Source organism: Aptenodytes forsteri, unplaced genomic scaffold (genome assembly GCF_000699145.1).
Source record: "Aptenodytes forsteri isolate BGI_AS27 unplaced genomic scaffold, ASM69914v1 Scaffold96, whole genome shotgun sequence".
In the NCBI taxonomy this organism is placed as follows: domain Eukaryota; kingdom Metazoa; phylum Chordata; class Aves; order Sphenisciformes; family Spheniscidae; genus Aptenodytes; species Aptenodytes forsteri.
The window spans coordinates 8,134,286-8,148,225 of record NW_008795029.1 but is presented as its reverse complement, the minus strand read 5'-3'; the positions used below and the strand labels follow the sequence as shown (position 1 = coordinate 8,148,225).

The window sequence follows — 13,940 nt, the reverse complement described above, 5'->3', positions numbered from 1 at the left end:
TTGAAGGAGGTGATCCTTGAATATTACCCAGCTTTTTTGGGCCCCTCTTCCCCCCAGGGCTTTGTCCCATGGCACTCTACCAAGCAGATCCCTGAAGAGGCCAAAGTCTGCTCTCCTGAAGTCCGGGGTAGTGAGCTTGCCGTGCGCCCTCCTTGGTGCCCTAAGGATCTTGAACTCCACCATTTCATGGTCACTGCAGCCCAGGCTGCCCTTGAGCTTCACATTCCCCACCAGCCCCTCCTTGTTGGTGAGAACAAGGTCCAGCATAGCACCTCTCCTCATTGGCTCCTCTACCACTTGGAGAAGGAAATTATCATCGACTAATCAACCTGGATAAAACCCTGACCTTCCAAGGAAGCCAAATGTTGATGATCTGGATATTTGTCCAAATTTGTTCCCAATCACTATGTCTAGAATAAATAATGACATTAATTACTGTAATAGACTAGTAATATTTGTTCACAGAGCTTACCTTCTAATCAAATCAGAGAATTTATCCTTACATTTAAATTTATCCTCAAGTAAAAGCTGTTATCTTATTACCTTAATGCATCATTATTTATCAGCGTAATTAGCCCTACTCCAGTAAATGTTTAAGTACTCCTCAGTGTACATTTTGCAAAACCAGGGGCCAAAGCCCAGTTCTGCATTCGTCCCATTCAGACCGGTAACACCTCTAATGAAAAAAAAACTTTTCTCGTTGTTCTATCCCCAGGTTTCTGAGTATCTATCATTTCTCTGTTGATGTGTTATAAGGCACCAGTGAAGTGTCATAACTGTGTTTGTTTCCTCTTCAGCAGCAGACATTTGATCTTTTGGTGGCCCCTGCCAGGGCTGGTACAAAGCTTAATGCGCTGCATTCACTTTTAACAAGTGCTGTGGAAGGAACAATACATCTGGGAAATATCAGTGGTCCTGTTGAGTAGGTAATGGGACAGCAGGTATAAATGCACAGCGAGAACGGCTGGAAAGTACCCTGACATTCATCTTGCTTGACAACCTTTGTAGCATAAACGAAAGAACATCACCCAGTAATTCCTGCCACGAAGGGAATTAGTCTTTGTTTTGCTTTATTCTATCATGAAATGCTACTTCACACGATAAATTTTACGTTCACTTCCTGCTGATATTTGTGCTGCCCTTTCCTTCACTGTCTATGTATCTCTTTCTATTTTTACAGCATTTTCATCTTCATTCTCCCATTTCATAGTTTCTCACCACTTCAGCACCGTTTCTCCCAACAAATTCTACTTTATCCCTTCCTCCTCCGTTTGCCCTGGCACAGAGTGCCCTTGTACAGACAAAGGAGGCAAAGGATATGCTCTGAGGAGGAACATGCTGTGAAGCAGGTACCAGAGCAAGTTTCCTTTGAGAGGAACTGTAGATTGTTAATGTAGTGAAAATAAGTTAAAACCTGCTGGATGTGGAAAAGTCATTTCACTTTTTTAAAAATTAAAAAAATTACTATTAAAAAATTCTACGGATCCATGGAGGAAAAGTGATGGATTACAGGGGGCAGAAGAGGGAGTAGACCCCTTCTTAAGTTCTTAATAACTTGCATACTCATTTCTACCATGGACCACTACTGAATTTCTAATCTGTGTTAAAAGAGAAGACACAGCTTCACCAGTTTCTGGATCTTTTGCCATGATTTCAGAGGAAGGAAGACTAGGTCTATCCGAAGAGAGAGTGATCTTCAAAGAGAAACAGCTTAAAGACATGAGGAGTCCCAACATGGACATCCTTGAATTTCTCAGAAGAATGCTTCAATTGGCAGTATTAAGTGATGATGAAGCACTCAGTTGTTTACAAGGATATTATTTTAGTGGGATTTAGTATTGCTGCCGTTGTCTTCTTATGCCAATCAGGAGGGCACAAGGGAAGTGCTCAGCCAGAAGTAGGCCACGATCCACATCTCAAAACAGTTTCACACCAGTGTATCTCCACCCATCCAAACAGATTTAAACCTAAATCATAGTGAGAATCGGGCCTGTAGAAAGAAGCTCCCAGACTAGTAAATAGGAAGCACATTGAGGCAAGCTTCCCGGGTCTACTACTGAACGGTCTCCCAGTGAGCGGGGTACATGTATAGGGTACCCTGGACAAGCTGGGTCCCAGGTATGTTATCTGGTGTGTTACAATGACCCTGATAGGAGAGATCAATAAGAGAAAAGTAAATCTGAAATAAGTAAGGATGCGAAAACTTGGGAAGGGAGAGGGACCAGGGTATGTGACAGATGCTTAATGTTTCCCCGACAGATGCATGGGCTATGTTTGAGTTCCCTTACAGCAGCGAGCACCTTCCTTGGTGAATTCAGCTAGCGAAGTATGATTTAAGCCTCATGAAGCAACTGCGTGATGTTTGAATGAATAGAGAAGCTCATAAAAAAATCTGTTTCCTAGTTCAAGCAGCAATCTTCACTGTCTTCTGGGCATGTCTGAAAGACTCGGCTATATCTGAGTTTCCAAAGAAAAAGTCGGCCAAGTGCTGTGACAGCTTGACACAGCCCCTCACTGTTTGCTCCTTTGTGTCATTAATTCCAGCTTAACCAGTGCCCTGGATTCAGTGCATGCTACAGGGAGAAAGAGCCAAGTTTCTCCTCTGACCTAGATGAAGAACAGCTATTTTCAGGTTACTAACTTGCACTTCTCTTGTGTTCTGCATTATGCAAGGTAGGCCTGTTGACTGCCTTTTATCGCTACGTGGCATGATACCTGGAAGTGTACTCATGGGCTGAGATCACACCTCGACTAGACGCTGAAAAATAAAGGAAAAAAGAAATGTCAACGTCCTTGTTGATTTACCTAACCACTGAGTAACAGAGTCAGGCTCCCTCTTTCTGTTGCTGCGCTGCCTCTGCATGGTACCTTCACTTACCATGAGTCCTTGGTGGCAGTTCAGAGCCCTAGATTCAACAGGTGGTGCAAAGCAAGGTGCTGGGATAACACAGCTCCAGGGCAGGCTGTTAGCAACAGAGCTTGCTAACGCCTTGGGCTGACAGCAGCAAGTATGAAAGAAAGTATAGCAGCCAAATTGAGCCTTAGGCAGCTTCACAAAAACCTCTTGGATCAGGGGCACGCGTAGAAAGACATCTAAATTGCGGTGCTTTGGAAGAAGAGAGGTACACCCAGACCAGGCGATGTTTGAGAACATGCGTGCACCTTCCTTGGTTTAGAGGTTAGAGAGCTTGCACTCTGACAAAGGATGCAGCTAGCAAGTTTATGCAATGAATGCTCTTTCTGGGTCTGCCACTTTGACAAATGCATTTAAAATCTAACTCAGCCTAGTGATCACATTCCCTGCTTTCAAGGGAGATCAGAGCACAGAGAGAACGCAGGGTCAGCTTGCACATTTTGCTGGTTCGTTGGTTACACATTTCTAAGAGCATGACTAACTCCTCTCCCCAGCTGCCAAGTTATTGCAGGCATAATAAATGTTAAAATGGTTACTAGCTGAGTTTAAGTGAACTTGTCTTTTTTTGGGTAGAATGATTAAGAAACCCCACTACAATACTGCTGGCAAAAATATTCTCACAGATGCTGCACGCAGCACTGCAAAGAAAGCCACACAGATAGTTGGAGCAAGCTGGAAAGAATACATTTTTCATTGCAATGCTGGAAATGGTTGTGCTGTTCTCTCCCACACCCTCTCTTCATATAACCCCTTGTTTGGGAGGCTAATGAGCTGCTTGTATAAACAAAACAATGATTTCCAGTAGTTCTAACACTCAACAGTCTCAAAATAGTCAATGAACATTAGCTAGTTAATAAGCAATTTGCCCCCTGAAGACAAGGAAGTAAGTTGGGACAGCAAGGAGAGCTGAGGAAGAGAGACTGAGAAAGAAGTGAAGCTGGCAGTGGTGGTGGAAACAGGAGCAGAGTCTGACCCAGCCGCTAGGATAGCCTTCACAAACCATGTGCTTCACATATTATCAAGGCATTTATTTGGGGTAGAGCAGTGCACAACCTGGTAATGAACAGGGCTGAGGATATGCAAGAAGGCTGAATATGTTTTATTGTGTATTTAAACTGACAATGGATTTTTTTTAATCAAAGATTAAAAGTACCCCATTAAAGCATGCATAATGTCGTAAGCATATGTATCTTCAAAAGAAAGACAAAATAGGCTTCACAGCTGCAGGAGAGAAACAGAATTGGGAGAATTAATGAGTTCCCCAAAATTAATATCTTAACATTGGGCATTATCTTTTCAATTGTCTTGAGACTTCACAAAAAAGCAGGAATGAATGCACTGGTGGTTCTACATTTAGAAGTGCAACAGAAAAGCTGTAGTAGTGAGCACAGAGACCAGGAGAGCCACAGCAAGGCATATTTCAGGAACCAGTATGTCTGTAGGTCAGCTCTAATTCCTAAAGACAGAGCAGAGCTGTACGATAGCTTCTGGGACCCCTGGGTACTCCAGGGATGCCCTTTCCCTGTGGCTCTCCCTGGACCTGTCAGTGCCCCATGCCCCCTCCCCATTCCAGTACTCCTCCAGTTTGTTCTTATCAGTTGAGTTTTCCCAAGAACGTGATGGTGAGCCACTGTTGGGGGTGATGCCTCTCCCCTCCTTGCAGTTTAGCAGACATGAGCTGCAGACCCCAGAGCACCTATTGGGCACTCAGCCGTGACAGACCACATCTTCCCAAGCTTGCTGCTTCTAGAGTAACAGGATGCCTTGAGCTTGCCAGCCACCCTGCAGTCATGCTTAAACCTACATAAACTTTCTGGTAAAGCTAGATGAGTTTAATATAAAAATTTATATTAATATAATTTTTATATTAATTTAAATTAGTTATTTGGCAACAAAGACAGAGAGACCAACCAGCACCACCCCGATGGCTACTTTCCCTCTGACAGAGTCTCAGGCTGAGCCCTGTACCCTGGGCAGCAGCAGCGCCTCTTGGCCAGCTTGTCCCAGCACAGGCCATACAGCTCCTGAAGATGGGGGTCATTCCCTTAAACAAGCCAGGGTCAAGATTTGCTTCCTCTGCAGAAGAGCTGAGACATGGGGAAAGGTCTCCATTAATTTTCCCTTTTTTGGTAATTTTTCTATAGGCACAGGGGTTTGCTGAAACCTCCTGTTCCATGGGTCATCTCAACTCATGTACCTGGTGCGATACAGCTTCATTCCAGGCAGAGACCTTCAAAATTCCCACAGGGCTTCAGAGTCACAGCCCACACTGTGGAGGCAATCTCTGCCTCAGCAGCTCCAGCCATCATCCCACGCTCAGTCTCTTCTTCCTGCCCCCATGCAAACCCTTGAGTTGTGCCAGCACCACTGTGAAAGGCACACACAAGTAGCTTGATGTGAGTTTTCCTTTTTAAAAAGAAGGAAAAAAAAAAAAGGTTTAAACACATGAGCCCAGCAGCAGCCTGGTTCGCAGCAGGTGCCATAAGCAGCTGTGTTGGCACAGCAGAGGAAGCAGTGCAGCATGGCAGGAGTTGCACAAGCCCATGCTGCTGCAGGGCACCCATACTGTGGGTGGCTCAGACAGGCCAGGAGCAAGCCTCTGAGCCAACACAGCACGAAACGTAACCATCAGCCTGACAGGGAAACAGGGGACTGTTTTTCTTCAAACACAGCTCATACAGTCAGTGCTGTTGAAACTGCTGTAGGAAAACATGCAGCAGCCCCCTAAGGAGCTGCTTTTGCTTTCCAAGACAGCAGCTTGGAGGGTTTGGTTTATGGTGCAGGTCAGCACTTTGGCACCATTTCACCCTCTAGATGTCCAGCCAAAAGTGGCCATGTTTACACAGAGAGCAATGGCTGATCTTATGGCTGCCCTCAAAACAACATTTGTCTACTATCCACACTATAAATCACTTCTCTCCAGTGCCCATAGCAGCCAGTTATGCTGGGACTGACCTGATACCAACACTGTCTTCTCTTTGCCTTCTCATAGCATGGCCCCTAGTAGGTATTTGCAGCTTACACGCATGCTAGATGTTTCACATACAGAAAGTCCTCTGGCTGCAGTCCCACAATACCTCATTCCTGGCTTCTTGCCCTTTGTTTAAATCCCCTAGCCTGCTTATACGAAGAGGTGAACTCTCTGCAACCCATTCTTCAAAAGGTCCCAGTTCTCACAAGACCAGAAAACCAGGGAGATGAGAGTTACACTAGAGAAAGCAGCGGCATAATATGGATTACTATGGGGCAAATATGGGAAACAGAGGCTCCCAAACCTCGGGCTGGTAGGGTCAGTCTTGAGGCAGTTCTCTAAACAGCCTTTTTACCTGGCTGGATTAATATGTCTGAAACTGGTGGACACTAGGGCCTTCCTGTTCTGTGTTATGAATAGAATAATTCAAACACTTAATAAAGCTCTTAAGTGGCATCCTGATGGTGAAGCTGTTAAGCAAAATCTTCTGCAGCACAGCAAACAGATTAATACTAGTGTGTGTCCACCATAACATTGCAAACTAGAGCGCAAATCTAATAGCGCTTAAGTAGCCTTTCAAGCTGCATAGGTAGAAGACGAGTTTTGGAAGATCCTGGAAAAGGCTACTTCCTGGATTACCTTTTAAACACAGGTTTCCTTGATCTGGATCCTAATGGAACAAGCCTCAAAGCAGCTAAGGAGATTCTCAGTACCAGAGAGGTAGAAATTATATTTGGATTCATTCTTAAGAAGAGCTTCTAGAAGATCTTTAAGGCTCAAGCACTGACAAGGTTTATATACGGTCTGTAGAAGACTCCTTGGATTGCACTCCATCAATGCAGAAACTCAGGACAATTCCAACACCATCTTTGGACCAAGGTGTGTGCAGTGACACTCTGAAGTTACAGCACAGCCCTACCTCCATATCCAAATGTTAAAGAAGATAATTTAACTTTACCATCATTATAAGGCAGTCCAGTTTAAGTTTCTCAGGTGCATCTATCTACCCTGAATAGTTAACTGTGCCCATTGTGAGGTCTGAAGTGGTCAGATGAAGCAGACTTCTACACATACTGTATAAGGAGATCCCAGCCATGCACATGGAGACACAAGCTTTAAAGGCCATAGAGCAGGTTTCCTTAGATAACTGCACTTCCAAAGAAAATCTTCTGTTTGGTGCAACAAATATTTTTATAGAAGGGAATAAGATGGACATGAGTCCTTTGCACTTATTTATTCATAGAAGTAGGCTGTTGACTTTTTTCTTTTGAAGGACATAGCTAGGGAAACCTAACTTAGCAACCCCGTCTTTAGCAGCTTTTCAGACATGTGCACAGGTAGACACACACAAATTTAGACCAAAAATGCCAACCAGCATGAAAAACTCTGAGCTGTTGAGAAAGCCAGTGTTAACAACATCACAAGGTCAGGAGCCTGGGTGGCAGCTAGAACTCCTGTGACTGGACATATTTGTGGGCCAGTTTAAGCAAGATGGTCTTCTTAAGAAGTAGTTCGGGAAGAACATTAGGTAACACCCCTCCTCAAGCAATGGTCACACAGGAGAGGAGCTTGTTCAGCTCATCATCATTTCTCACGGCCAGCTGGATGTGCCTGGGCAGGATCCTGGCTTTCTTGTTTTCATGTGCAGCGTTCCCTGCCAGCTCCAGGATCTCTGCGCTCAGGTACTCCAGCACTGCAGCCAGGTAGATGGCAGCGCCAGGACCGATCCTGTCAGCGTAGTTCCCTCTTTTAAGGGGCCTGTAGACATGACCCACGGGGAACTGCAGACCAGCCTGAGCTGATTTGGTTTTCTTTGGCACAAAGGGGGAGCTTTGTGGTTTTCTTCCCACATTCAGACATCCTAACATCAATCTATTATAAAAAGAGAAAGAATTAAAAACCCAAAACAAACAGTCACAGAAACTGAGCATTTAAGTCCTTTCTTCCTCATTTCACTGCTTAATTCCCTTACAAGTCAGTTTTCCCCTCTCAGAAAGTTTTTTAGTTGTTCATACTTTTGTCTGAAGGAGCAGATGGGTCAGGCTGCTGCTTTAGGCAAATCTGACAAGTTTCCAGCCAAGAGGCATCTACAAGCTCAGTCAGAGCAGCAGGTCAGCCATCTGCTAGACTTCCAAAACTTTTCAAGAGAGTAAGTTAGAACTTAGGCACAAGGTCTTCTGACCCAGTATCAAAGGAAGTCTGCTGTTAAGGAGAAAGGTTAAGCAAACTAGGCTTCAAGATACTTAGAAGTGTTCAGAAACCCTGCAGTGAAGCTTCAAAAACTTACCCCTGTTAAGAACCTAAGCAGTTTCTGCAATGATGACCTTGTGAGAGCCAGAGCTAGAAATTCATATCTTTGTCTGAAGTAACAACAACAGGAAAGAACTTCATCTACTGGAAACCACTTCAAATGGATCTTGTCTTCCAGAGGTGAGGGGACCTATTGCTGCAAGATAACAGGCCACAATCAGGAACAAGACTTACGGGAAGAAGAGAAGCTTTGTTTTACATCAGGCACTGAAATTGCTCTGCTCAGCGCACTGTGCGTCAGGCTACTACAAATGCACAAGTACCATCTTCTTATATGGTACTGCATCCATTCTAACAAGCCCCATCACTTATTATTGACATAAAGTCTCTGGTACTGTATAGTACCAATTACTCTTCAATGCATAACACAAAGCAACTGGAAAACAAACACAGGAAAATTCTGCTCTTGTATATAGAATTATTCTCAAGTTTTAATCATTAGTTGTTTTTAAGTAATGAGAAGCTCTACTCAGATGCGGGGAGGAACTAAATCAGATATCAGATTGAAGTGTTTAAAAATACAATAAAAAGTTCTTTTAGGAGATTTTTGTGGGCCTTAGAAAGATAAGCTTTTAAAAATAGCCTACACAAGTAAATAAATTAAAAAACCTAAAAGCCCCCTTAAGCAACCTTATACCAAACACAGAACTTACAAAACCATTATTTCACTCAGGAGCTTATCTAACACAAAGAAAGCATGCTGTTATTTCTTGAGAACAAACTCTTACCTGAAAAAGTTATTAACTTAGCCTCTTTTCCAACAAAACCAGTACACAAGTCTCCCAAACCACAACCTCTGGCAAGAGCTGCCCCCTTTTAAACTCCACAGCGGTAGCCATATCATTACCAGCTCTTGCATCATTTAATGCCACCTGGGTGAGCAATGATTCATCCACTCAAAATAAAAAACTATCAAGGTCCCAACACACAAGCAACTCAGTACAGTCCCTGAGAGCATGAGAATTTGTCGCTACTCCTTGTAGAGCTGCTTGGCACCTTGTTAGCTGATCTCCTCTGGAAAGAAGCCTAATATTTACTGCCTCAGAGAACTGCAGTATCTCTGATCAGCAGCTAATTTATTACAGCTGGAAGGGGGCACACCTCACCTTTCTGCAGTCATCAGGAATTAAACCCGGCAACCTGTACCGCTGTTCTTTGTGTTGCCAGCAGTGGCCAAGCTGCTTTGTGACCACGCTGCAGAGCCTGGGAAAGCTCAGGACCTCTGACATTGGTTTCTCTCTCTTCTAGCACTTGTCCCTATCTGCCACACAGTCCAGTTTTTTTCCGAAGTCATGCGTAGCTGTCTACAAGGCATAATATGCCCTTTTTAGGGTCAAGGGTGTGGTGGCAACTGAATAATTTTTTTCTTCAATGCATGAGTGCTGGAAAGCTGAGCCCTGGCTCAACAGAAACTTTTGCTGAGCAGCTGGGTTAGGAGACATCTACCCTGTTACTGCGAAGCCAGAGGGGTCAGTTTTCAGATCACTATGCTATCTGGTTAATTTACAGATGGGTTGAACTATTGGCTGGAAGAAAGCAAACAAGGTTTTTCTTGATCAAAGAAATACTTAAAAAATTGACTTTTGAATTGGACCAGTACTTCACCACAAACTCTATCTTTGGGTGTAAGTACAGGTAGGGCCACACAGCTCCCTCAGTGTCTTTTATCATACAGAAAATGGCAGGTGAAGGCATTTCTAGAAGCTGCTTGAGCACTGGTCGTGCCTTGCAAGGTCTGTTTGGTGTGGTGCAGAGCAGGCTCACAGGAGCAGCTTGCATCCAGCAGCAGCATGATGACTGACACCTAGATCTCCAGATTAGCAAAGGGTGCTGTAAGCACCATGCTTGAAACTGCACAAAATTAGTACCTTGCTTTAGATTTTTGCTTGATCCAAATAAATAATTCCCAAGCCTGCTTTCCCTTGCCATGGTCAAATGGAGGAAACTGAGTTTCATGTGTTCATTTCTCATGTACCTCCTTTAAAGCTTTTTTTTTTTCCATTTACAGGTGTAAACACTCAGCACAAGGCTAGTTACATATAGCACACCTTTACTACATGCACAAAGCTTAAGATCTACTCTCAGACATTTTTACTTCTCATTGTGACAGCATCCTCCACTTTCTCTCACTTCACTGGGTTAACTGCAGGCCAGCCAAGATCTCATCAAATTGCTCTTGAAAACCAGGCGGCATACAATGACTGTTCCAGCTGCCTACCACCCTGAAATCACAGTGTCTGCTCAGTCAGTGTGCTGGTTTTGGCTGGGGTAGAGTTAATTTTCTTCAGAGCAGCTAGTATGGGGCTGTGTTTTGGATTTGTGCTGGAAACAGTGTTGATAACACAGGGATGTTTTAGTTACTGCTGAGCAGTGCTTGCACAGAGTCAAGGCCTTTTCTGCTTCTCACCCCACCCCACCAGCGAGTAGGCTGGGGCTGCACAAGAAGTTGGGAGGGGACACAGCCGGGACAGCTGACCCCAACTGACCAAAGGGATATCCCACACCATATGACATTGTGCTCAGCATATAAAGCTGGGGGAAGAAGAAGAAAGGGAGGGACATTCAGAGTGATGGCGTTTGTCTTCCCAAGTCACCGTTATGCATGATGGAGCCCTGCTGTCCTGGAGATGGCTGAACACCTGCCTGCCGATGGGAAGCAGTGAATGAATTCCTTGTTTTGCTTTGCTTGTGTGCACGGCTTTTGCTTTACCTGTTAAACTGTCTTTACCTCAACCCACGAGTTTTCTCACTTTTACCCTTCTGATTCTCTCCCCCATCCCATCGGGGGGAGCGAGTGAGCAGCTGGGTGATGCTTAGTTGCCGGCTGGGGTTAAACCATGACAGTCAGGTATCCTCTCTTCCCATTTCTGTGTAAGCACAGTTTGGAGTGAGTCATTAACTCAGCTGCATACAGCTCTGACGTCTGTCAGCATCGTAAAACCTGGCCAGCAGGCTCTGACACTCTCGTGCCTTGAGGGGGCAAAGGAGCTAGGTCAAACTCAACAGGACAGGCAGATCTTTTTCAAATAAAAAGTTCATGCTCCGGCTACAGTTTAGGAAGCTGGTCCTAACCAGCTCTTCTCTGTGTGAGATGCTGTGAAGTTTGTGAGATACTGCCTTGGGGGCAGACTGATCCTAATGCAGCTGCAGCAGATCCCTGGTTTCCCGTTCAAGAGCAAGCCTCAGCACCCACTATGAACAGAGAAACCGTGGGCACTTTCCTGGGGGAAGACCTTCAATGACTTGGTCAGCAAAGGCCTGGGGATTGTTTGGATATGGAGACTTTTGTTTTTCTGCACTGATAGACAGAAGCAAGACAGTCACCTCTACCAACAGCACAAATATTGCACCAGGTTTTAAATAAGCTACCTATGGTTATTATGACAAGATGGAGGGGCTAGAGGTTTAGTCATGTTGGAGCTGTCTAAAGACAGGTAGTTGTTCATTACAACTTTACAAGCAATAAGACTTTAAAGCACAGGGTTACTAACTTCTAAAGCAGAGTTAAACAACCTCTGAAGCACTGAACTAATTGCACTATGGATCTGCAATGGAGGAAAAGTTCACATGAACCTGAATGGCAGTGCGTCTTGACTCCTCTGCCTGCTCCGCAACAGTTACTTGTAACATGTTTTCAAAAGCAGACGTACTTGACTTTTAAAAAAGTTATTTGGGTGTTATGCTAGACTTTGACATTTTCTGTGTTCCTCCATCCCCAGAAGGGGACCTGAGGAAAAGAAAGGAGAACAGTGTTGCATTCTAGGAACTTTATTACAAGGTTTAAAAATGCATTAAAATTAGCAGGAAAAACACTTGACAAAGAAGCAAAACACATACAAATTAGTGCTACCAAGTCCCATCATCTGTAAGTGCACAGACCAGACCAGGAAAAGCAAGTTTCACCGGCTGCCACCTTGTTCCTGAGAAGGAGCAGCATCTCTGACAGTTTTCTTGGGAAGGAGCTGGGAAAGGATATTTGGCAAAACCCCTCCTTGCTTTTTCAAATAAAAAGTTCATGCTCCGGCTACAGTTTAGGAAGCTGGTCCTAACCAGCTCTTCTCTGTGTGAGATGCTGTGAAGTTTGTGAGATACTGCCTTGGGGGCAGACTGATCCTAATGCAGCTGCAGCAGATCCCTGGTTTCCCGTTCAAGAGCAAGCCTCAGCACCCACTATGAACAGAGAAACCGTGGGCACTTTCCTGGGGGAAGACCTTCAATGACTTGGTCAGCAAAGGCCTGGGGATTGTTTGGATATGGAGACTTTTGTTTTTCTGCACTGATAGACAGAAGCAAGACAGTCACCTCTACCAACAGCACAAATATTGCACCAGGTTTTAAATAAGCTACCTATGGTTATTATGACAAGATGGAGGGGCTAGAGGTTTAGTCATGTTGGAGCTGTCTAAAGACAGGTAGTTGTTCATTACAACTTTACAAGCAATAAGACTTTAAAGCACAGGGTTACTAACTTCTAAAGCAGAGTTAAACAACCTCTGAAGCACTGAACTAATTGCACTATGGATCTGCAATGGAGGAAAAGTTCACATGAACCTGAATGGCAGTGCGTCTTGACTCCTCTGCCTGCTCCGCAACAGTTACTTGTAACATGTTTTCAAAAGCAGACGTACTTGACTTTTAAAAAAGTTATTTGGGTGTTATGCTAGACTTTGACATTTTCTGTGTTCCTCCATCCCCAGAAGGGGACCTGAGGAAAAGAAAGGAGAACAGTGTTGCATTCTAGGAACTTTATTACAAGGTTTAAAAATGCATTAAAATTAGCAGGAAAAACACTTGACAAAGAAGCAAAACACATACAAATTAGTGCTACCAAGTCCCATCATCTGTAAGTGCACAGACCAGACCAGGAAAAGCAAGTTTCACCGGCTGCCACCTTGTTCCTGAGAAGGAGCAGCATCTCTGACAGTTTTCTTGGGAAGGAGCTGGGAAAGGATATTTGGCAAAACCCCTCCTTGAGCAATGGTCACACAGGAGAGGAGCTTGTTCAGCTCATCATCATTTCTCACGGCCAGCTGGATGTGCCTGGGCAGGATCCTGGCTTTCTTGTTTTCATGTGCAGCGTTCCCTGCCAGCTCCAGGATCTCTGCGCTCAGGTACTCCAGCACTGCAGCCAGGTAGATGGCAGCGCCAGGACCGATCCTGTCAGCGTAATTCCCTCTTTTAAGGAGCCTGTAGACACGACCCACGGGGAACTGCAGACCAGCCTGAGCTGATTTGGTTTTCTTCGGTGCAGCTCCAGTTTTGCCAGCCACTGCGTGTTTCTTTCCACGTACAGACATTCTGACGGGTGAGGAGACACAAAGGGTTGGAGATCTTCAAACTACCCGGGGGCTTGGGCTACAGCTAACTGATAGCAAGAGGAAACAACAGCAAGGTGAGTTATGCTTTCTGCCTTTCCACATCAAGAAGAAAGCTTGTTCTTTTCTTGAGGAAAGAGCGAGCCACACACCACAGTTCATTAATAGTAGAGCCAAGATTTTAACTACTACTACCCTTTTACAGCCTACCTTTCAGGTGAGAGATCTCATTGTAAAACCAGGGTGGTCTGACAACCTGTCAAGAAAGACTTAGTGAAGTAGATATGAAGAGCTCAAAATAAAAGAGGCTTTTCCCTGCTACTTGGCGAGTATTTGGGATTGAGGCACAGCGGGTCTTCTCTAATGAGATTTTTCTTAAGCACCATAACCGTTACCTCAAAGCTAACTTGAGGCCAAGCCTGCCTCTTCT

General features: G+C 44.6%; 2 protein-coding genes across 2 annotated transcripts; both read right to left on the bottom strand.

Moving 5' to 3' along the window:
- Nucleotides 1-7,426: 7,426 nt before the first annotated feature.
- LOC103896335 (histone H2A-beta, sperm-like) lies at nt 7,427-7,753 on the bottom strand. Its single transcript, XM_009276175.1, has one exon. The coding sequence runs from the start codon at nt 7,751-7,753 to the stop codon at nt 7,427-7,429; it is 327 nt and encodes a 108-aa protein (XP_009274450.1).
- A 4,341-nt stretch (nt 7,754-12,094) lies between these two features.
- On the bottom strand, nt 12,095-13,492 carry LOC103896292 (histone H2A, sperm). The gene is made up of 2 exons (XM_009276127.1): nt 13,118-13,492; nt 12,095-12,157 (listed from the first exon to the last, which is right to left on the bottom strand). Exons 1-2 carry the CDS (start codon nt 13,490-13,492, stop codon nt 12,095-12,097), a joined length of 438 nt encoding a protein of 145 aa, XP_009274402.1.
- Nucleotides 13,493-13,940: the final 448 nt, after the last annotated feature.

Coding starts and splice junctions, on each gene's coding strand:
- LOC103896335 (XM_009276175.1), bottom strand. CDS start 7,753: ATGTTAGGATGTCTGAATGTGGGAAGAAAACCACAAAGCTCCCCCTTT.
- LOC103896292 (XM_009276127.1), bottom strand. CDS start 13,492: ATGTCTGTACGTGGAAAGAAACACGCAGTGGCTGGCAAAACTGGAGCT. Junction 12,158..13,117: donor AGCTCCTTCCCAAGAAAACT/GTCAGAGATGCT, acceptor ATCCTTTCCCAG/CTCCTTCCCAAGAAAACTGT.